Source organism: Hibiscus syriacus, unplaced genomic scaffold, assembly GCF_006381635.1.
Source record: "Hibiscus syriacus cultivar Baekdansim isolate YM2019G1 unplaced genomic scaffold, ASM638163v2 tig00110303_pilon, whole genome shotgun sequence".
Taxonomy (NCBI): Eukaryota; Viridiplantae; Streptophyta; class Magnoliopsida; order Malvales; family Malvaceae; genus Hibiscus; species Hibiscus syriacus.
Window position 1 is genome coordinate 1,338,542 of NW_024062672.1, and position 25,195 is coordinate 1,363,736.

Consider the following 25,195-nt stretch of genomic DNA (forward strand, 5'->3'; position numbering starts at 1 on the left):
ATCCCACCTCCTCTTTGTTTTATTTATGAGTAAATACAGATTTTATCGTTCAACTTTACTCTCACGTTTATTTTAGTCATTGAAATTTTAGAGCCATTTCATTGAATTTGGTATCATTTGATTCTAAATTGTGTGTTTTAACATCTTTGAGCATTTAATATTAGAAAATATAAGGGAATAAATTGAACTCCAGCCGATCCATTGGTTTAGATAAAGAACAATGCTGTTTCAGAGTTCCAAAATGTTAGAGATAATTTCGTCGAAATGACATAATTTGATTCTGAATTCTGTGTTTTTGGTTTTTGTTTGAACGTCTCTATGCGGTTAACATCGGCAAATATAAGAAGGAAATCAAATTCAAGCCGGTCCATTGAATCAGATAAAGAACGGTACGGTTCAATCCAAATCAAATTCTAGCAATGCCTTTTATCGGAACACAGCAAAAAATGCAAGGCTTGTGAGAAGACCGTTTATCTGGTAGAACTTTTGTCGGCCGATGGGATCCCTTCCCATAAGTTTTGCTTCAAGTGCAGTCAATTGCAAAGGGACACTGAAGGTAATGTCTTTTAGTTGCTTTCCATTGTTTTCTGCTCATTTGTTCGTTTAGATGAAAATATATGAAGTTATCTATTGCCAATTATTGCATTTTTTTGAAGTTATAAGTTCTTTTACTTTGTTCATCGGTTGATTCAGTTGATCTTAGTTTGAATGTGTAAATCAATTGATGTTCAAAGGAATAATAACTCAGACACCATGCTTATCTTATTACAGTTTTTGTTTGATTCTTTGATGATTTATGTAATGAAGTCTTTGCATCTAACTTAGCAGCATTTGTGTCGTGAATTTCCAGTTGGGTAATTACTCCTTGATGGAAGGTGTCGTTTATTGTAAGCCTCATTTCTAGCAACTCTTCAAGGAATCCGGGAATTTCAACAAGAATTTCCAATCAAGTACGCTTTTTTCTCTCTGTGGATAGTATTGTTTATTCGGCTTCTTGATAGTTTTCGTTCTATTGGTTTTTAATTTGCCTTTCATTTTGTTGTCGGCAGCTGCAAAGTCAGCTGAGAAGTTGACTCCCGAGCTGGTAAAATCTCTGTTTCGAATTCGATTAAATGGGAATAATCCATTATATAGTCTGATATAGGTTGGTACGTTAGGTTACTGGATATTTTTGCTAACTCCAAATAGCTCATATTAATTTCAGACAAGATCACCTAGCAAAAGCTGCTGGCATGTTTTCCGGGACACAAGAAAAATGCGCAACGTGTGGCAAAACGGCTAATCCACTCGAGAAGGTAAAATTCAAGATATGCATCATTGGATGAGAAATCTGTATCTTTCCTGCGAATGTCGGGCTTTAATTTTGATGTGTAAATCCTATAATAGTTTCTTTAAAGAAGCAAGATTTGCTCAGCTCGGTTTTCCTTCTACGGGATGCTTTATCACATTACTGTTATGTCGATATTATCATTTAAAAGGGGAACCCCCTTCATGAAGGACAAGTATAATTAGATTTAGAGATGTTCATTTTCCATTCAAAAATAGTCGATTTGCTCACATAAGGTGAGCATCTTCGTCCAGTTAGAATTTGATTCTTTTCTCAGACATGGATAGAACTTGGCGAGTATCAGGAGTCGGACTACAGTTTTGAGAAGAGGTCATACTGTTGGAGTTTCTTAGAACTGTTATAAATTTCTATATGTTAAAACTACATGAGTTGCGGCTATATCTGCTTATACATGGTCTGAAATGTCTTCATAGTTCAATTCATACACATATTTAATATCTTCGTAATGGTTTATATGTCCAGTAGTTTGTAGTAAAATGTGGATTCTTGTTGTCCGGCTTTCCGGTAGGTTATGGTAGAAGGACAGTCATACCACAAGTCGTGTTTCAAGTGCTCTCACGGTGGCTGCCCTATTAAGACCATCAAATTATGCAGCGCTTGAGGGCATTTTCTATTGCAAACATCACTTCTCCCAACTTTTCAAGGAGAAAGGAAGATACAATCACCGCATCAAATCTGCATCGATCAAGCGCGTGGCTGTCCCTGTTCCTGAAGCTTAAACACTTTCGTTAGTACCACATATTGTTTTCGTGTTCTTTCTCTCTTCGTGATTTCTGGTGTGTTTAATTTATGTTTACCGTAGAACCAAAACAGACAAACAAAAGTCTGAGCTCCAATATGTGTTTCGGTTCGCTGATGAAGCATATATGTTTGTGACATTTGGTTATATGGGATTGTGATTATTCTGCATTCACCAAGTTGAAAAAACGGCCATTGCCTACCATTTAACTAGAAATATAACAAGGATTGAGGAAATTATGGATTCTTATAGTTCTCACAATGTTGAATGAATCTATGTTGATGAAAATGAAATGTTCTATCATGAATATTTGCTAGGAAAAAAGTCAATACCAAGTGTAGACACTCATTTCTGTCCATATTTTTACACGCCCAATCAAATGTTACATCCCAACAACCTATTCCACGTGACACATACAGTGGGTGACCCAAATCCACGCTGACCCAAACTCGCGCCTGGACCCAGACTTGCTCGAACCGAACCAAACCAGCTGGTACCCAAGACCCGTTCCAAGCCAAGTGTGAAGTCCCATCTCGCGAGCCTTCCTCATGCCGCACGTTTCTCACCCACGACCAGACTTCACGGCAACGCACCATCAAATCCCGAAACGTCCGGCGCTCATCACCAACAAACAAAAGACGTTTAGTTCCATTAGGATTTGTGTAAACTAAAAATAGAATTATTTTTTTTGTATAAATAAGCTGGTAAATCACTATTGTAAGGGGGATACGAAATGCAAAGCAAAAATTACGAGCAACACACCATTATACACAAGAAATACATTCAAGTCACACAGAAAAATACCAAAAAAATCCAATACCATCAATCAAAACACATTTTCAGCAATAAGAAAATAGAATCGAAAGCAAAATTCAAAGATATAGGGAGTTGGTTACCTTGTTTCGGTGTTCGTCGGAGTAGGGGTGTGGCTGTCGTTGGGTCTTGAGTCGAGTGGTCGGTGTGGCTTTCGGATTCACCAAGAGATTTCGTCGCCTGCCGTGGGGTGGAGAGTGAAAAGAGAGAAGGAAAAAGGCTAGGGCTCTGTTAAAGTTTCGTGCATATTGAAAATTGGAGGAGGATGAGTGTTTTACTTTAGATTTTGGGTTTATCTCATCTAGGGTCCCTCCATTTCTTGTCAACTTTCACATTGGTTGCTGAAAATATTGGTTTATTCACATTTAACCACTCTCAGTTCTGCCGTGTTTTTACACGTTGCCACTGAATCGTTGCGTCTAATCAGGTTCACGTCCCTACCTCCTTGTTTATTTCATTTTTAGCATCTCAGTTTCTTCATTTGCTACTTTAGTCACTAATAGGCTTTAATTCTAGTTTTGTTTATTTATGATTTAAGGCACTTTACTTTTTATTATTTTATTTTTACCACTGACTTAATAAATTCTGACACCAACCTTTCTCTCTCTCTGTCTCTCACTCGTCTTGTTGCACTTTATTATTATTTATATATATATTCATCTTTTTTTAAAAGTGTAAACTACCATATTAGTCATTATACTTTGGATTGGGTACGTATTTTAGCATTGAACCTTAATACGATTTAATTTTAACATTAAAAGTTATTACATTTCAATTAAGACAGTTAGTTGTTATATAACATTAGGGCGATGTGCACTTTGGTACTGGCATAGAAGTTTTTATTATTATTCTATATTATCATCTTTTTCACCAAATTTAGGATTTTATTTATTTATTTGTAGTCATTTTAAATTGTCATTCCTAACAAGCATTTGTTTTATTTTATCATTCGAACTAATGGACCAACTCTTTGTTTGTGTTTGTTATTATTTTTTTTTAACTTTATTTATGATTTTTTAGGATAATTTTAATTGATCAAAAGGTAAATAATCATGGTCGAATTTTTAATTTTTAATTTAAATTTTTAATTTTTGCAATTAAAGACAACCGACAAATTAATTGGTACCGAAAGGGCGGTTCAAGGGTGATAATCCTTCCTTGACCGTAACTGATTCCCGAACCCGTCACGTTTCTGGTGCAACGCAGATCAGGTAAGATGGTGTCCGACCCACCTAAATTCATTTTAAAATGGTCGGTGGCGACTCTAACTCATTTAATCCAAGTCGAAGCCCAATTCCGGGGCTCAACCCGAAAGACGGTTGCGACAGCTTGGCGACTCTGCTGGGGACAGGTAAGTGAGTCAGGCCAGAATTAATTTCTGGTTGTCTTTTTATGCGAAAATTGTAAGTTTAAATTTTAATTTATTTATTCGGTTCCAATTATTTACCTTTGATTATTTTTCAAATAAATAGTTGTACTAACATTTTTTCAATGATTTCAGATTTTTGAAAAGTTTCTATCTCAGGCTCTGTACCTGAGCTCTGAACCCTTTTAAGTGGGGGCGAAAGCGATGCCTTCGTGTGAATTTATTCACCGTATGGGCCTAGCAAGTAACCTTCGGGATTCATATACCTTATGCCTTCGTGTGAATTTATTCTCCGTATGGGCATAAGGGAATGTTTCCTCTCGAGTTTAACTTAGTCCATATAAGCTTGTAGTAGGCTTAGGACTAAGGGTCTGGCAAGCCCAAGGGGGCACCGGCAAGGAGAACTCGAGTACCTTTTTAGAACCTAAACCGGGAGAGTGCAGGGAATTAGAGCTCACCCCAAGACCTCATTCCAAACCCTAGGCTATTTTATTTCCTACTTTATTTTTGGCTCAAAAGCATGCGAACTAGACAAATATGCGGTTAGGATTTGTTTGAAATTAGCATGCGGGATAGAGATCATGTCCGGGTAGAAATTAAAGCATGTGAGGTAGATATCATGTGGGGTAGGATTTTTTCATTTTTATTATTGTTTTGATTTACCTCACTAACTCTTTTTATTTTTTGTTTTCTTTTATTTTGTTTTCATCATTCGCATCATTTAAAACGAGGTGTTGATCCACCAAAAATGTGTTTGTTAAACATGAATAATCAGCATTAATGGACAAAAGGGTTGTAATACAAGAGATGAAAATGCAGAGGACAGTCTACAGGACGACTATGTGGTCCCCACAATTGAAGAGTATATCACTCTGGTGCATTATAAAAGACTCAGGATGAACCGGGTATATACCAAGTAATGAAAGTCTATCTTTGAAGAATTGACTGCCAAAGGTTGTAGAGCAAAACGAGGAAAAAGTTACAGACCTGGACGCTCCTTTCAAAAACTACGAGAACAAGACGGCGAAACCCTAGCTGAGCTGAATGTCATTGCTGACGAATTCAAGAAGAAAATTTCGATATAGGGCTCCAATGGTGTTGTTGTTAGGGAACAGACTCGACAGAGAGTGGAAGCTGGAGGTGCAGTCCTTCGAGACTCTTTTTGGGGGCAAACAACTCATCATCTGCATAAGTCGGAGCGGTTCGACAGGTTATCCAACCGGTGACAGACGAAGGCAGAAGACTAGTCAACATGTCAGAAGTTGTCAGAATATTCTTGTCTCTTAAAAGATAAAACACTTTTGTCCCCAATAAGGATTATTTTTAATAACAAATACATTTTTTGGATTAATGCCTCGATCATTTCATGCATCATGCATTGAGACATTTTGTATTTTGTTATTTTCTTTGCATTTTGTTATTTTCTTTGCATTCACATTAACTAACATATACATGTCTCATCAAAAGGAGTAAATACTGGATACACCGTCTCAAGCGTTGGACACACCCCATCCACATAACACTCGTTTGAAGAAGATGATGGAAGCCAGAATTACACAAATCGAGGAGAATATGTTGAAACTACAGAAAGAGCTAGAAGACAAGATAAACCAGAACAGTCGAAATACTCTGGAAACAATCACAAAGAACCAAGAGTCCTTGGTGTATCAGATCGTTGCCAAGTTAGTTGGCCTCCAACAGACTAGTGCGCTAGGGGCAGGTTCATCGGAAGGGGTAACCATGCCACTTACCCCGCAAGTGGTTGTCTCACCCAGAATCTTACCAGGACTTCAAGATAATTCGGATAGTTATCGCATTCCGAAATTTGAAGAAGAGGTCAAAACAAAGAGGGTAGAAATTACCATTAACCCAGGAGGTAGAACGGGTGGAAAGCCTCCCCTGAAGAAGAAGGAAAGAGAGATCATCAACATTTCAAAGTCGTTTCCAGTCGTACCCTTTTGTAGGCAAAAACCGAAGAAGGAAAAAGAGCATTTTGACCCCATTCCCATGACATATAAGGAGCTCTACCAACAACTGTTTGACGCACATGTGGTGTCACCCTATCCCGAGACACCTCTAAAGCCCCCATACCCCAGGTGGTATGACAAAAATGCGCACTGTGAATATCATGGCAGTGTTCCGGGGCATGCTATCGAAAATTGCCTCCCCTTTAAGAGGGTTATCCAAAGGATGCGCAACAGGGGTTGGATTCATTTTAATAATTCAGAATCACTCTACGTTACACAGAACCCCCAACCAAATCATGAAGAGAATAAGGAAAGTGCAGCCACCGAGGAAAAAGGTAAAAAGGCCAAAACCAGAGTTTCCGAAGTGAAGTTGCCTCTTGCTTGGGTATGGAGGCAAATGATAAATGAGGGGTTTCTTGCACCACATCTTGGCACATCATATTCCAAAAGTGACAGTTATTGTTGTTATCACAATGAAGATGGACATGATGTACAAGAATGTACAGAATTTAGAGCCTTGGTCCAACTAATGATGGACAAGAAAGAGCTGGAATTTTACGATGAAAGCAATGACACTCCTAAAGCAGAAAGAGTCATGGCAAGTGGGGCATCCTGATGAGGCCTTATTCAATTTTGAGACATGTTGTTTGAATTTGTTTTTTTTCCTCTCATGTTTGGGACTTGTTTTTGAACTTTCTTTGGATATTTGAATAAATTTATGTTACTTTAAAGATTGTAAGAAATGAATCACATTTACAAACTCGCAATTCTTTGAATATCATCTGAATTAAGAAACTCTGTAAATGGTTCAAAGTTACAGATCTTTGACGAAGTAACATGATTTAAAAACAAGGACTTTGACCTTACCCAGAATATACTCTCAAACACCATACCCTACTCTTGCAATTAACCAATATAACCTTTTCCTTTCATAAGGTGCGGACAACATGGGGCATCGTTTGCATATGACGATTACTATACTTTTTATTTAAGACGTTCAGTGATGATAATGATCTTCACAGATGGAATAGTCGAGTAAGTGAATCTAGTTTAGGTCAGTTGTTTGAAAATTGAACTCTAAAGATGAAATTTTTGACTTTCAACAAATACCTAGGCTATAACAGGTTCTTCTTGACAATCTTAAGAAATTAAATATGTAAAGCTGAGCTATTCCACTAAGGCAATTGGTTATAGATGAAACTTGAAAGCCCTGGCCTTATGAGTAGATTACGTTCAAACCATGACATTGCTCGGACACTTGGCAATTCGGTGTTTGCTCCACTGCTCTTGTCAGGCCGAAGACGCTGTGATGAGATGAACCCTTCAGTTAACTTGATAAGAGTGATTATAATATTAAGCTGTCCCTCTAAAGCAATTGGTTAAATGCCCCGGCTTTATGGATTCAGCTAGCCAGATAATGACAAGTTAAATCAAATTTATCTAAGCAAGAAATTTTCGGTAAAATGGACTAAGGGAGTTAAGGAACACCTGTTATAGTCAACTACACACGAGCACTCAAGAATTTCATTTTTAGACCGATATTTCTACACTACCTTTGTTAGAGGAGCCTACAAAACTTGAACAAATGAAAGATTTCGGAGAACCGAAATAGAAGGCCTAGTAGTTGATAATGCTAGTTGCGTCATTTTGTCTGCATCCAATCAAAATGTCAAAACATGTTCAATGACCAAGAAAAATGACATTTTTTTTTCTTTTTGCCAGAACCTTAGAAAATAGGAGGCCAACCTAAAGCCAACTCATCCCTTTGAACATTTGTCAAAGACCTGTAACTCTGAAATCATAAAAAGTGCTATTGATTCTTTTGATATACTTTGAACTCATGTTTACAATTTGATTCAATTACGAACAATATTTTACAGAATTTTCATCATTTTCCCTCCTAAAACAAGAAAAAAGGAGAAAAACATTTTCAAACAGGATAGTCTCGGATATGAAAGGTCTGTAAAGCCAAAGCCCGGAAAAGGGAATGGGGCACGATCGATTCCAAGGACCAGATTGGCAGACAAAGCACGAGACTCCATCCAAGGAATAACACATAATTCATTCATGTTGCATGCATCTTAGACATACTTAGGTGCATCACATTCATAATTTTGCAGCTTTCAGAGTCAAGCTTCGACTTCAGGATGAAGGTTACTCGACTTGCAAGCACCTTTAAAGAACGATGGTGTAACTCAGCAGCAAGAAGCTCCACCTCAATCGACTTGACATATCTACAGATCTCGTAATCAATTTCAAATAGGTTCGAGAACCAAGTCAGATCAAATCTAGTTCGGCTCAAACTCACCATGAGCAACATGTTTTCAGTTAACACTTTCAAGCCAGATTTCAATTCCACGACGGAAGATATCCGGCTGTCAGAATTTATCAGTAGGTTTTCCCAGACCAGCTTAGGGGAACCACCTGAAGAATCATGACCGTTTTCAACCCGTAAAGGGAAGCCATTTTTAAACAAACTATTTTGCAGCTTAGCTCAAGGCCAGAAGGGCTACCTGCCACCAAGACCTTCGAGTTCGACTACGCTCAGCTCCAAGGCACATCATTTGCAGTATAGCTTAAGTCGAGAAGAGCTATATGCCAAAGACCCTTAAGTTCGATTACACTCAGCTTCAAGGGCATAACATTTACAGCATAACTCAAGGCTATAAGGGTTATCTGTCAGCAAAGACCTTTGAGTTCGACTACGCTCAGCTCCAAGGTACATCATTTGCAGTATAGCTTAAGTCGAGAAGAGCTATATGCCAAAGACCCTTAAGTTCGATTACACTCAGCTTCAAGGGCATAACATTTACAGCATAACTCAAGGCTAGAAGGGTTATCTGTCAGCAAATACCTTTGAGTTCGACTACGCTCAGCTCCACGACACATCATTTGCAGAATAGCTTAAGTCGAGAAGGGCTATCTGCCAAAGACCCTCGAGTTCGACTACGTTCAGCTTCGAGGGCATATCATTTACAGCATAACTCAAGGCTAGAAGGGTTATCTGTCACCAAAGACCTTCGAGTTCGACTACGCTCAGCTCCAAGGCATATCATTTGCAGCACAACTTAAGTCTAGAAGGGTTGTCTGCCAACACAAGACCTTTGAGTTCGACTACGCTCAACTCAACGGCACATCATTTGCAGTATAACTTAAGTCGAGAAGGGTTATCTACCAACCAAAGACCTTCGAGTTCGACTACGCTCAGCTCCAAGGCACATCATTTACAGCATAACTCAAGGCTAGAAGGGTTATCTGTCACCAAAGACCTTGGAGTTTGACTACGCTCAGCTCCAAGGCATATCATTTGCAGCACAACTTAAGTCTAGAAGGGTTGTCTGCCAACAAAAGACCTTTGAGTTCGATTATGCTCAGCTCCAAGGCATATCATTTGTAGCATAGCTTAAGTCGAGAAGGGCTATCTTCCAAAGACCCTTAAGTTCGATTACACTCAGCTCCCAGGCACATCATTTGCAGCATAGCTTAAGTCAAGAAGGGCTATCTGCCAAAGACCCTCGAGTTCAATTACTCTCAGCTTGGAGGGCACATCATTTGCAGTATAACTTAAGTCGAGAAAAGCTATTTGTCAACAAAGACCTTTCGAGTTCGAGTTCGTTCAGCTCGAGGGCCTATCAACCACATGATGGAGTCAATGAACTACTTTCCAATCGAATTTCCAACCAGAGTCTTTAAACCGAGGAAAAGACTGAGGCGGACTACAACGAGAAGCCACATCCCGATTCAAATCCCGAACTGCGGCTTCAATTCTATATCATTTCAAGGTGGACTCGACTTCACGACGAAGGAGCCATCTGCAACCCAATCCGACAGGAAGTTATTCTTCAACACCACCGAGCGAAAATTTGTGTCTTTTTATCTTTGTCCTATTTTTCGTTACACGAAAAATGACAAAGAGGGGCAGCTGTAGACACTCATTTCCGTCCATATTTTTACACGCCCAATCAAATGTTACATCCCAACAACCTATTCCACGTGACACATATAGTGGGTGACCCAAATCCACGCTGACCCAAACTCGCGCCTGGACCCAGACTTGCTCGAACCGAACCAAACCAGCTGGTACCCAAGACCCGTTCCAAGCCAAGTGTGAAGTCCCATCTCGCGAGCCTTCCTCACGCCGCACGTTTCTCACCCACGACCAGACTTCACGGCAACGCACCATCAAATCCCGAAACGTCCGGCGCTCATCACCAACAAACAAAAGACGTTTAGTTCCATTAGGATTTGTGTAAACTAAAAATAGAATTATTTTTTTTGTATAAATAAGCTGGTAAATCACTATTGTAAGGGGGATACGAAATGCAAAGCAAAAATTACGAGCAACACACCATTATACACAAGAAATACATTAAAGTCACACAAAAAAATACCAAAAAAATCCAATACCATCAATCAAAACACATTTTCAGCAATAAGAAAATAGAATCGAAAGCAAAATTCAAAGATATAGGGAGTTGGTTACCTTGTTTCGGTGTTCGTCGGAGTAGGGGTGTGGCTGTCGTTGGGTCTTGAGTCGAGTGGTTGGTGTGGCTTTCGGATTCACCAAGAGATTTCGTCGCCTGCCGTGGGGTGGAGAGTGAAAAGAGAGAAGGAAAAAGGCTAGGGCTCTGTTAAAGTTTCGTGCATATTGAAAATTGGAGGAGGATGAGTGTTTTACTTTAGATTTTGGGTTTATCTCATCTAGGGTCCCTCCATTTCTTGTCAACTTTCACATTGGTTGCTGAAAATATTGGTTTATTCACATTTAACCACTCTCAGTTCTGCCGTGTTTTTACACGTTGCCACTGAATCGTTGCGTCTAATCAGGTTCACGTCCCTACCTCCTTGTTTATTTCATTTTAGCATCTCAGTTTCTTCATTTGCTACTTTAGTCACTAATAGGCTTTAATTCTAGTTTTGTTTATTTATGATTTAAGGCACTTTACTTTTTATTATTTTATTTTTACCACTGACTTAATAAATTCTGACACCAACCTTTCTCTCTGTCTCTCACTCGTCTTGTTGCACTTTATTATTATTTATATATATATTCATCTTTTTTTAAAAGTGTAAACTACCATATTAGTCATTATACTTTGGATTGGGTACGTATTTTAGCATTGAACCTTAATACGATTTAATTTTAACATTAAAAGTTATTACATTTCAATTAAGACAGTTAGTTGTTATATAACATTAGGGCGATGTGCACTTTGGTACTGACATAGAAGTTTTTATTATTATTCTATATTATCATCTTTTTCACCAAATTTAGGATTTTATTTATTTATTTGTAGTCATTTTAAATTGTCATTCCTAACAAGCATTTGTTTTATTTTATCATTCGAACTAATGGACCAACTCTTTGTTTGTGTTTGTTATTATTTTTTTTTAACTTTATTTATGATTTTTTAGGATAATTTTAATTGATCAAAAGGTAAATAATCATGGTCGAATTTTTAATTTTTAATTTAAATTTTTAATTTTTGTAATTAAAGACAACCGACAAATTAATTGGTACCGAAAGGGCGGTTCAAGGGTGATAATCCTTCCTTGACCGTAACCGATTCCCGAACCCGTCACGTTTCTGGTGCAACGCAGATCAGGTAAGATGGTGTCCGACCCACCTAAATTCATTTTAAAATGGTCGGTGGCGACTCTAACTCATTTAATCCAAGTCGAAGCCCAATTCCGGGGCTCAACCCGAAAGACGGTTGCGACACCAAGTAGTATTGATAAATACATACATACGTGCATGAAATCCATACATACATTGATATATAAGAGATTACATCACGTATGTATGGAAAGCATGTATATGAATCAATATATGCAGCATTGATCACATCATGCCTACATACATTGATATATATACATATACATGCATAACTGCAAGCACGTAAAAACTAAAAACACCAAGGTAAGGCAATAAATCACAAAACGGTGAACTTGGTGAACTTTTTATCCATTAAATCAAATATAAGACAAGTAAATAACAGATGGAATTATGTAAAGAACAATTCTATTACCTTTGTCTTAAAGAATAAAAAACATGAAATTCACATTTTCTTCTACGACCCCGATCTACCAACCAGCCACTTATTGGAATTCTCTAGTTTTTTACTAACCCAGCAATCGGTTCCAGTACACAAGAAAGATCTCTTTCCCAGGCCTCTAGGGGATAAAAAGATTGAATCTAACATGGCCCCTATTTGCCTAATTCGATGTTGCCACTGTCCTCACAAGAAAGGAAACAAAATATACGAACGGTCGCATCCATACCGTGTCAGCAGGATGATGATGTCTCATTTACTGCATTTCTTGGCTTCACCGTAGAGTATAACCCCAAAGACTGTGAGTGTATAACCAAGCATTCCAGTAACGGACACTGGGTTTCTAAAAATTAAAATCGAAACCACCACAGCTACAGCTCCTTTTGCGTTTCCTAGAACCTGCAAGTGAAAATATCAGTTATTCAAAAAGCTGAAGACTAATTTGATCATTCATCTCGTAAGTTTTTATGTAAAACTGAAAGATGTGTAGAATTCATAATCATAGGGGTTTGAGTTCGAAGTTTCGGTGAATCACTTTCTTGTTTAATCTTTCTTCGTAAGTGTACTTCTTTGACTTTAATGTCGTATACCACAAAAGAGATAAACTGTTCATCATCTTCACCTTGTTTTCTTCATGACAAAGGAGACAAAATAAATGTTGCAAATTCCATAAAGCCTGAAAACCGGGAAAAATGACATTGAGAAAAAGCTGGCAGCAAGGATCTGTTAGGAAAATAAACCGAGTACAAGTAATTTCCCTATAACCAGATTAGTGAGAATGCGAAATAAAAGCGGAAAAATAATACCCGAAAATTGATAACGGAGTTCAGCCAATTGTGCTTACGTCTCCGGGCTGCTGCAGATCTTTTACTAAGAGAGAAAATTTACAGGTGTTTACAAAACACTCACTACTCACAAGAAAACTCTCTAGTATAGGAAGAAAGAAATGTTTTGGGATGATTTTGAAGCTAAATGGGTAAGGGTATTTATAGTAGAAACTTAGGGACTAATCTTTGAAAATAACCTAAAGTGCAATGACTAAAGTGAATTTACCCATTCCTATTTTCAACAAACATCTACCAAAATTTTACCAAACTTTGAAAAACATTTTTCAAAGAAACATTTACCAAACTTTGAAAAAAACATTTTCCAAAGTTGGTTGCCAAACTTTGAAACTTTTAACAATCTCCCACTTGAAGACTGATTTTAATATGTCTTCACACCTCGATCAATGCAGCAGCATGTCTGGTCTTGTTATTCTAGCATGCCAACTGAAGTTGAACACAACTTCAGTTTGTCCGTAGTCACCGTCTTTGTCAACATGTCTGCCGGATTTTGAGCTCCACTAATCTTTTCAAGTTTCAAAATCCCATCTTCCAGAAGAGACCGGATAAAATGATATCTCAATTGTATGTGCTTTGTCCTGGAATGAAAAGACGGATTCTTTGCTAGATGGATAGCACTTTGGCTGTCGCAATACAAGATATTGTTTTCTTGTTTCTTGCCTAACTCTTCCAAGAAACTTTGGAGCCAAACCATCTCCTTGCTGGCTTCCGTAACAGCGACATATTCTGCTTCAGTTGTGGAGAGAGCAACTATCTTCTGTAGTTGAGAAACCCAACTCACTGCAGTTCCTCCTAGAGTATAGACATACCCTGTAGTGCTCCTTCTGATGTCGACATTTCCGGCTAAGTCAGCATCTACATAGCCTGTCAGTATCATATCTCCACCTTTGAAACAAAGTGCTTTGTTTGTGGTACCCCGAAGATATCTGAGGATCCATTTGACTGCTTCCAGTGTACCTTGCCCGGATTATTCATGTACCTGCTAACAGCTCCCACTGCATGAGCAATATCTGGTCTGGTACAAACCATGGCATACATCAGACTTCCAATTGCTGAGGCATACGGCACCTTCACCATGTGTGCACGTTCTTCCTCCGTCTTTGGTGATTGGTCTTTGGAGAGTCTGAAATGAACACCTAAAGGTGCACTTACTGGTTTAGCATCTTGCATGTTGAACCTGGCGAGTACTTTGTTGATGTACTCAGCCTGTGATAACATCAAAGTCCCCGACTTTGTGTCTCTCTTGATCCTCATCCCAAGAATCTGCTTTGCAGCGCCCAGATCCTTCATAGCAAACTGCTTCGACAATTTTTGCTTCAAGTGTATAATCTCTTGCATGTCTGAGCCTGCAACGAGCATGTCATCAACGTACAATAATAAAATAATGAAGTTGTTGTTGAACCTCTTGATGTAGCAACAATGATCTGCTTGACATCTGATAAAACCACTGCTACTCATGAAGCTATCGAACTTCTTGTACCACTGTCTAGGAGTTTGTTTTAAACCATACAAGCTCTTCTTCAACCTGTATACCAGGTTTTTCTTGTCTGCCTCTATGAAGCCTTCTGGCTGCCTCATATAGATTTCTTCCTCCAAATCACCATGAAGGAAAGCTGTCTTTACATCTAACTGCTCAAGATGTAAATTCTCTGCAGCTACAATTTTCAACACCAGTCTGATTGTAGACAATTTTACCACTGGAGAGAAAATTTCATTGTAGTCAATACCTTCTTTTTGCTGAAAGCCTTTGACAACCAATCTTGCTTTGTAGCGTTTGCTCCCATCGTGCTCTTCTTTGATCCTGTAAATCCACTTGTTGTGGAGCGCTTTCTTGCCTGGTGGTAATTCAGCTAATTCCCATGTCTGATTTGACATAAGCGAGTCCATCTCATCTTTCATGGAAGACTCCCACTTGACTGAATCCTCCACTTGCATTGCTTCATCATAGCACTCTGGTTCACCATTGTCAGTCAGCAACAAGTAGTGTAAAAAAGGAGAATACCGTTGGGTTGGTTTAGGAATTCTGGAGGAGCGTCTCAGTTCTGGTGTGCCTGGTTCTTCTTGAACTGCTTCAGGATTGATCTGAACATCATTTCTAGAAATCTCCTCGAACTCAGCAAATTCCTTTGTTTCAGCTTCGGTATTACTTGATTCTGCGGTTGACCTATCTTTGTACATCACATTTTCATTGAAAATGACGTCTCTGCTTCTGATGATCTTCCGATTTTCATAGTCCCAAAACCGGTAACCGAACTCATCACCGCCATAACCAACAAAGGCACATTTGTTGGACTTAGCATCAAGCTTACTTCTTTCAGCAGAGTCTATGTGTACATAAGAAATACAACCAAACACTCTTAAGTGTGAAAGGTTTATTTCTTTCTTGCTCCAAACTTCCTCTGGTATTCTGCCATCCAAAGGAACTGAGGGCCCACGGTTGATCAAGTAAGCTGCAGTGTTGATTGCTTCAGCCCATAGAAATTTGGGCAAGACGGCATGTATCCTCATACTTCTGGCACGTTCATTCAGAGTTCTATTCATGCGCTCTGCTACACCATTATGTTGCGGTGTCTTGGGAACTGTTGTCTCCATCTTGATCCCATTATTTACGCAGAAATCTCTGAATCTACTGTCTCTGTACTCTCCTCCATTGTCAGACCTCAACCGCTTGACTTTCAAACCAGTCTCATTTTCCACCATGGCCTTCCATTTTCTGAAGATATCGAAGACTTCTGATTTCTTCTTCAGAAAATAAACCCACACCTTCCTTGTTGAATCATCGATGAAGGTGACATAATATAGTGAGCCTGCAAGAGATGGAACTGGGGATGGTCCCCATACATCAGTATGAACCAATTTTAACCTTTCTGTCTTGGGTGTCTTGCCAATCTTTGCAAAACTGACTTTCTTTTGTTTGCCAAAGATGCAATCCTCGCATAGTCCGACATCTACATTCTTTAGATCCGGCAGCTTCCCTTTTGACAAAAGTGTCTTCATCCCTTTCTCGCTCATATGGCCAAGCCTTTGGTGCCATAGGTTTGATTTTCCATCAGCATCTGCTACTGCAATGATATTATCTAAATTTGAGGTTACATAGAGAGTACCAGTCTTCTTACCACGAGCAATGACGAGTGCTCCTTTGGTAATCTTCCATTCACAGCCTGAAAAGGTTGTGCTATATCCTTCTCCATCAAGCTGTCCAACAGAAATCAGATTTCTTTTGAGGCCAGGAATATGTCTCACTCCTGTCAGCTTCCAGGTGGTCTGGTTTGGCAACTTTAATCGGATGTCTCCTTTTCCGACGATCTTTAAGGTTTCATCATCAGCAAGATGAACCTTCCCAAAATCACCACTGACATAGTTCTCCATGATTTCTTGGCATGGGGTGGAGTGGAAAGATGCCCCTGAATCCAAGATCCATGATTCAATCGGACTGTGACGCTTAGAATCATGGCATCACCTGTCTCCTCTGTCACGTTGGCAGATTCCTGTGCACCGGTATCTTTCTTCAGTGCTCGGCAATCTCTTTTAAAGTGACCTTTTGCCACAATTATAACAGGTAAATCTTTCTTTCCCGTTCTAGATTTTTCCCGTCTGGATTTTGATCTGCCACGATTTGAATATTTTGAAGTTCTTCCTCTAGACTCCGTGTGCAAGGCTGGGGAGGTTGATGCTTCACCCGATTCTCTCCGTCGAATTTCTTCACTCAGTACCAGATCCCGAACATCGTCGAATTTTAATTTGCTGTTTCCCGATGAACTGCTGACTGCTGTAACAGTAGCATTCCAACTGTCTGGTAGAGATGATAAGAGAATTAAAGCTCGAACTTCATCATCGAACTCAATTTCCACTGAACTCAACTGGGTTGTGATTGTGTTGAGTTCATTTAGGTGTTGTGCCACCGATGCCCTTCCGTCATCCGCAAATGAATAATCGCCTCATCAAATGAACTTTGTTTGAGGCCGATGGCTTCTCATACATACTGGAGAGAGCCGCCATAAGACCCGCCGTGGTCTTTTCCTTTGCTATGTTGAAAGCAACATTTCGGGACAACGTCAGTCGGATGACTCCGAGGGCTTGTCGGTCGAGAAGAGCCAGTCTTCATTCTTCATGCCCTCTGGTTGCTTTCCTGAGAGAGGTTGATAAAGATTTTTCTGGTACAGAAAATCTTCAATCTGCATCTTCCAAAAGCCAAAGTCCGCACCATCGAACTTTTCAATTTTCACCTTCCCTTCGTCTGCAGCCATCGCTTCCACTCGAATCTGGCTTCTTTTTGGATCGTTTCTGACAATTCTTGTGAACCACCGTGTATTAGAACACCACCGTCGACAAACTCGTATCGCCGACCGAAATTTCACTATTCACGAAATTCACTATTCACGTGAATAGTAATGAATAGTAACCTCGCAGAAAAATTGACAAAATTCACAACCAAAAGCTCTAATACCAGTTGTTAGGAAAATAAACCGAGTACAAGTAATTTCCCTATAACCAGATTAGTGAGAATGCGAAATAAAAGCGGAAAAATAATACCCGAAAATTGATAACGGAGTTCAGCCAATTGTGCTTACGTCTCCGGGCTGCTGCAGATCTTTTACTAAGAGAGAAAATTTACAGGTGTTTACAAAACACTCACTACTCACAAGAAAGCTCTCTAGTATAGGAAGAAAGAAATGTTTTGGGATGATTTTGAAGCTAAATGGGTAAGGGTATTTATAGTAGAAACTTAGGGACTAATCTTTGAAAATACCCTAAAGTGCAATGACTAAAGTGAATTTACCCATTCCTATTTTCAACAAACATCTACCAAAATTTTACCAAACTTTGAAAAACATTTTTCAAAGAAACATTTACCAAACTTTGAAAAAAACATTTTCCAAAGTTGGTTGCCAAACTTTGAAACTTTTAACAGGATCGTGCATGTCGTACCTGTAAAGTGAGGGCAATGGTGTGTTTCGTGACCAAAGAGTTGGTCAAGTTCACAAAATATGCTAGTGTTGAATTGAATAAGAGATACCAAATGATCTTGACGTCTTCTCGGGCAAGGGCAAGGGTAATACCAATCACGTTTTCCTCCATAATGAGTGCTGCAGGAAGTAGGAACACAATAGCCATAGGAGCCATGTACAGAATGAGGTTCATGGAATTCAGTTTCTCTCTAAAAAAAAGACTGAAAAAATGTCAGTATCTTGTATCTAATGTAAACATAAAAAATCATGCCATCAACCACAACGTAGAAGCAAAAGTGTAAAGTATTCCTCACCCTAAGAAGAAAGCAAAATTCCTTGTAAAACCGACTTGAGAGCTCTTGCAGTTGTAGCTGAAAGGCACGTGATAAAACCAAATAAATGAAAACTCGGTTCACCCTGTCGCCACACATGAAAAACATAAACTGTCATAAAGCGGACTAATTAAACAAAGTAAAAACAATGCGAATAAAGCGGAACGGAAATTTCGAGTATATACTTATAAAAAGAAGAAATTTGATGGTTTTTGAAATCAAATAGGAGGCAGAATTCCAGACCACACTTCTAAATGCAACAACCAAAACATACAATATGAAGAAATGCAAGGAAAAGGGAGGGAAGATGAAGCATTGATGAATCATAAATAATAACAAGGTTTTCATACCATAATTAATGTTTTAACCATCCATTTGAGACCAAGAAAAAGATAATCAACTCATGCAATCATTTTGTTGAGAAACCTCCAAATTCAGCTAAAAACCAGGGCATAAACAATATATCCAATTTCAAACCTTGCAGTTCCTTTCTTTTCCATTCTATGTTCTGAGTACCGAATCGAGCTTAAAGTAAATACTTCGATTCATAATTCCAACTTAAATAAAATGCAACCCTTCATTAGGTTACCATGAAGCTCTCATCTCAATTTTCACATCAAAATCACTTTAAAATCATATAAAAACAAACATAATTCAATGAACTCAAACAAATGCTTTCCAAATTTCCTTCAAATCATCCACAAAGAAAAAGAAGGGTTAACTACATGAAAATCACTTGCGTTTTTGTTTTGTCTACTTTTGGTCACTGAATTTCAAAATACATAAGATATGGTCATCTTCATTTTTATTTAATTAAGATATGATCACTTTCGTTTTTATTTAATTAAGACGTGGTCATCACGGATTAACTACTGTTAACAATTAACAGGATATGTGATGTGATAGTTAGTATAATCATACATTTGGTCCATGTTATTTACATATTCTCTCAATTTATTCATACTTTTAAACAAATTTTAACATAAAATATATATTTTTAAATGAAAATAAAAATAAAATACTTTTAAATAAAATGTTCTCCCAATTTGCTTTCCTTTGTTTCTTTCAACCAAAGGGTGACACGCATCACACTTTGATTGGTGAAAATAAATATATTAAATTAAAATAAAGTTAATCATTCAACCGAATTGTGACACGTGGCATTAGGGGGTGAGCAAAATTCTACTCGACTCAAAGAATTGGTTTTTTCGACTTGACTCTTGAAAACTTGACACGAATTAACTTCAAGTTGTAATTTCATAAACTCGGCTCGACTTGAAAAATTTTTAAGTTTAAACCGAGTTGTAAAAAAAAACTCGAATAACTCAAAAATTTTAGTAATTAGTGGATTGATTTTCAAGTTTGAGTTGAGTCCCTCAACTTTGTATGATAAATGTATATCACATATGAAAAAATATAAAGAAATACACATATATTGTATATGGTTATAAAAGATCATTTAAATTAGAATCAAATAATATCATAATATTATAAATATTTATAATTAAATTTAAACAAAAACTTATAAATTTGACTCGACTCGACTTTTAAAAATTTCAAATCAAATTTGAGTTGTAAAATAGGACTAATCAACTCGAATAACTCGCATTTTTTTAACTTGACTCGACCCGACCCGACTCGATCGAACGCTCACCCCTACGTGGCATGACATGTAACATCATTCGATTGGAGTATTAAATTTATTTTAATTTATTAAAATTATGACTAAATTAGAGAATGTGTAACTAATATGGACCAAATATGTGATTATATAAAAATATTTAATTGTCTTTAACGACAGTTAACTCGTGATGACCACATCTTAATTAAATAAAAATAAAAGTGACAATATCTTATGTTTTTTTAAATTAGAGATCAAAAGTGGACAAAACATAAACGTAAGTGATTTTTCATGTAGTTAATCCATTAAAGAATTATCATACACTTTAATCGATATTAAGAAAACGAAAAATATATTAACAAATTAGATTGAGAGATTATTATTAACACATCATAGTAGGACTGTTTTAATTGCAATACTATTGTTCTTATTAATATTCATAAATATAAATTCACATCGGTTAAAAGATAAGCATAAATTTAATTAATATAGATTAATTTTTTAGGGCTATTGTATTTTAGTATTACTTTCTTATATTTTTAATAAATGAAGTAATTTAATTATGTTTTGCTAGCTTGAAATATATGACACAGGTGAAGGGGCTTTTGACTTGGAAAAGGAGAAAATTTTGGCTTCTTTTGATGGTGGCAAAGTGGTTTTATAGGGAAAGAAAGGATGAGATCATGTGATTAAGTTTGTTCAATTTCTTTAAAACTAAATTTCAATATGAATTTTGATATAAATTTCAAAAAAGGAGGTGTCTCACAAACCAAACCACAAGCCAACAAACATCCCACCTTCAATATTAATTCACCATCAAAACCTTATGTACTGCCTCGTTTCAGTAAAACCTCCCCACTCTGATTATGCTAAGATAATCATAAAGTACTATTTTCCTTAAATATTTTCAACCATTTGACAATAAACATTCAATCACCTTTACAATTATTGGTGCTCGAACCCGTGACCTCTAAAACTAATAACAATTCTTTTAACAACTGAAGTAAACTGATTTATTTCGTACCACGTAAGTTTAGTTGCGAACCAAGAGCACCTTTTGTAAATAAATAAATAAATAGTGTATCTATAGAAAAAATGATGTTTGAAGCCAAATTGGATAAATTGACCCTAACCATGCAAAAAGGACGAAGCTAAAGAGAAAATTGAGTTATAAATAATGTGGACGCAGTGGGAAAATTCAACCTTAAATCCAAATTTCCTACTATATTTCGTCAATTGAATCAAAAGTTTTCATTCTTTTTCACATCCATAATAGCTTTTTGAACAAATTTTACTTAGAAGAGGGATAGAGGGAATTTTGCTCTTAATAGGCATTAAACTCACAAATTGAGGGAGAAGAAAGATGTCAACTAAGAGCTTCTAACCACCATCTGCTCTAAAGATTTTAACTAATATCCATAAAATTGTAAATATACTTGTCTGATATTTATTAGTCCGGTAAAAATGTCAATTACAAATGTACATATTAAAGGCATTTTTGCATACGTAATGTGTTTGCATCGGATTCAAGGTTGTGCGTTTTGATTATGTATCTTTTGTTTGACTCTTCAAATCAAAACCCTTTCGATGGTTACAGGCCAACTGATGATGCCTGATGGCATTAGTAGGATACCTTGTTGAGTTCTATAAATGATTGATTGATTACTCTGAAACTACAAATTCATGGTGCAGATGGGTGAAAAATACTTGATAGAAATATGTTAAGATAAAGCTGAGTCTCATCATCCACCACCCTAAAGAAACAAAATGACAGAATCAATACACAAAAATCTTGACCAAGTTCATAACAAAGAAAATGCATAGCCACTTGAGTCATGAATTGAATCCACACTACTGCAAGCAGGTAACAAATACATACATTAGTAGCCATAAAAATAGATTTGCAATGACAAACTGTTCCGAAATCTACATGAAATATTCATATAGTAATCATAATGTTCAGAAAAGCTAGAATCCACTTTAAAACAACAGCTTAATATCGCCATCTTAACAAGGCAATCAAAAGCTTATGACAAATACAAAAATCAAAATCAAGAAACGGACTAAAAGATCATTGTCATCATAATAATGACCAAGATTGCAAAGGCACAAAAACAACAAATAACTACAACAATCATGAAAATTAGTATAGTTGAATTGTGTCACAGTTACCATAAAGGTGCGTTTGATTCACGGAATATAAGATTACTAATGGGAATGTAAGATTACCAGAGAATAAGATTACTGGGAATATTGTATTTTGTGTTTGGTTGGCTTAACAGGAATGTAAGATTATCGTGTTTGGTTAAAGGAATAAAATATTATTAGAATGTATATTTGACCAAATTGTTCTTATTATATATTTGTATAATATTACAAGTTGAAAAATATTTATATATTTTTTTTAAAAATTTAAATTCATAATATTTATATAATTTTTTTACAAAATTAAAAATATAAAAACAAAATTTAATGAAAGGGTAAAATTTTATTTTAACCCTTGAACTTTATATAAAATTTTAATTATAGATTTTTTTTTGTAAATCTAAAATAATTTAAGGATAAATTTGTAATTTAATCTTCGTAGAATTTTTATTATTCAATGACAGAAGAATGATATTTTTGAAAAAAAATAAAAATTTAAGGGTATTTTAATCCAAAACACCGGTAATCCAACAATACCTAAGGAAAGGGAAGTAATGGCATTCCCGGTAATATACCCCAAAAATCCACTATTGGTAATCCATTTGGGTTAACAGATTCAATTAAAATATAACAGTAAACTCGTGAACCCAGTAAACAGCTATGAAATATCATGAACTGGTAAGTGAAGATTACCTCATATATTGCTGGGGTACATGAAGACTCTGACTCTATCTCCCTGCAAAGGAACCGAAATATACATGTAAAATCAAAAGCAGAAATGTCGAAAAACTTGTTAAATAACAACAATATTGAACATATACCATAGATTTGGGGGGAAGGTTCGATTTGAACTTAGCACGAACAACCCCGCTGTTACCATGAGGTCTAGCAACCTTTCCCCCAAATGCAGCGATAGTGTGAGCCATTCTTCTTCACTTTAGCCTTGTAAATATAAGCCATGCGCTTACCAGCATACCAAGCTACTAACTCCTTGGTGTTAACTCCCTCAATTTGTATCAAAGAAGTGTTCGGATACTGGTTTGATTTCGACCTAACACCCACCACCGAACAGATCATAAGGACCAACACACACGAACAAATAAAAACAAACAAAAGGTACTCCAATATCAATTTCAAGTTCTTCCGCTCAGTTCAACATTTAAAAAATTATACAAGGTAATTTAACAAAGTGAATCAGCTAATTTAACTAATATATTAATCAAATATTGAATCTTATTCAATAAATTACCCTAATCCCCCCAAAAGAAAAAAGCTTAAATCATGAAAATGAAAACGGATAAGAGCACGTCAAATGGGATAAAGTTTTTGTTACCTCTTGTAACCCAAGATGGTTCCTCGTACATAGAGTCTGCATTAAAAAAATCAATGAAAACGAAAACGGATAAGAGCACGTAAAATCTAAGAACTATATTCCGTATATTAAAACGGGGAATTGAAAAACTTTAAGAATTTTTGAAAGATCGAAAGGTACTGACTCTCTCTCCTTGGCGTCCCTTCACCATTTCCTCCGACTCTGAAGCTGTAGCAAAGCCCTCTAGCTTTTGATAAAGGCGAGTGCAAGATACTGTAACCCTAATTAGGTTTTGGGAAATTTATATAAAGTGGCTAAAGGTTGTAGATGGTAAATTGGATGTATGAGCTTTTAGGATATATTTTTGGGCCTTCTAACTAGCGGTGGGTATACGGGTTATCCGCCAATTTAGCCCGCGGGTTTTGACGGTGCGGGTTTAAACGGTGCGGGTTAAAAAGCCCGTATTTATAAACGGTTTTGAATTTTAAGGTCCGCGGCCCGTCCATTTAACCCGCGGGATAAACGAGTTTACCCGCGGCCCGTTTAATAAAAATAATTTTAAATGCTTTAAATACAATAAAAACTAATGTTTTAACTTACTACACCTTTAAAAATGATCGAACAACTTGAAAATAAAGGTAGCACTGTCAAAATAATAAATAATATTTAAATTTTATTTTAAATAGCCGGAAATGATTATAAAATAATATTTTTTAATTTTTTAATCATTAATATATATATATATAATGATATAATTACTTAAACTCAAATTAAAAAAATAATATTCACTTATATCACCAAATTGAAAAACAAATAAAACAATAACCACATTATACTTTTATAAAACACGATTATTCAAGGCTATAATATGAATACACAGAAGTGTCTGAAAGTAGAAATTCAAACATAAAAATTTAACAAAATCAAACATTATACAAATCTAACAAGAAAGTTGTCAAGTGTTTCTAATAATTGTATTTTATGAATACTTTAGAGAAATACTAAAACATAATATGAAAATATAAAATAAAATACTTATAGTATAAGAGCAAATTTAAAATATACAATTATACTAAAATTGATAAAATATAAGTCATTAATTTGTTAAAATATACTTATTTTGTAAAAGTCTTTAAAAGTTGAAAAGTATATTTTTAATTTTTTATTTTACTTTTCTTTCTTATTTTTAATCCAAATATTACGTGTCATGTGATATATTATTAGAATATCACATGACTTTTTATAATTAAAGAACAAAATGGATAACATACTTCATGAAAAAAAAATAAAGGTCAAAATTAAATAAAAAAAACTTTAAATACCAAAATGATAATGATGTATATTTAAATAAAAAAAATATCAAGCAACGGTAAAATTATGACAAACACCCTAATAAATTTAAGAACTACAATAGTTTATTGATCAATATCAAGCAATAGTAGCTTAAATTTATGATAATCATATTTATAAGTAATTTATTTTCTGTTTCTATAAAATTCTTTAAGTTTATTTTTTCTAAAATTTTATAAATTTTAAATTAAGCGGGCTTTAACGGGTTTAACGGATAGCCTGCGGTTATACCCATTAAACCCGCGGGTTTAACGGTCCGGGCTAAAAAGCCCGCAATTTAAACGGTCTTCAATTTTTAAGGCCCGAAGCCCGCACGGGTCGCGGGTTAAACGGGTAACCCGCGGGCCTTAGCCCA

The 25,195-nt window shown here is 36.4% G+C and overlaps 1 protein-coding gene and 2 pseudogenes across 1 annotated transcript; 1 reads left to right on the forward strand and 2 right to left on the reverse strand.

Annotated features, from left to right (window-relative positions):
• Nucleotides 1–212: 212 nt before the first annotated feature.
• Nucleotides 213–2,158, forward strand: LOC120116714 (annotated as a pseudogene).
• Nucleotides 2,159–12,389: 10,231 nt separating this feature from the next.
• On the reverse strand, nt 12,390–18,515 carry LOC120116827 (probable sugar phosphate/phosphate translocator At3g11320). The gene is made up of 3 exons (XM_039137241.1): nt 18,395–18,515; nt 18,061–18,289; nt 12,390–12,685 (listed from the first exon to the last, which is right to left on the reverse strand). Exons 2-3 carry the CDS (start codon nt 18,271–18,273, stop codon nt 12,539–12,541), a joined length of 360 nt encoding a protein of 119 aa, XP_038993172.1. The 5' UTR covers nt 18,274–18,289; nt 18,395–18,515; the 3' UTR covers nt 12,390–12,538.
• Nucleotides 18,516–21,730: 3,215 nt separating this feature from the next.
• Nucleotides 21,731–23,817, reverse strand: LOC120116767 (annotated as a pseudogene).
• Between the last annotated feature and the right edge of the window lie 1,378 nt (nt 23,818–25,195).

Excerpts from the sequence above, each read along its gene's own strand:
- LOC120116827 (XM_039137241.1), bottom strand. The coding sequence starts at position 18,273 with ATGAACCTCATTCTGTACATGGCTCCTATGGCTATTGTGTTCCTACTT. Across the intron at positions 12,686-18,060 it reads CCATTGCCCTCACTTTACAG|GTTCTAGGAAACGCAAAAGG; the intron begins GTACGACATGCA and ends TTTCACTTGCAG.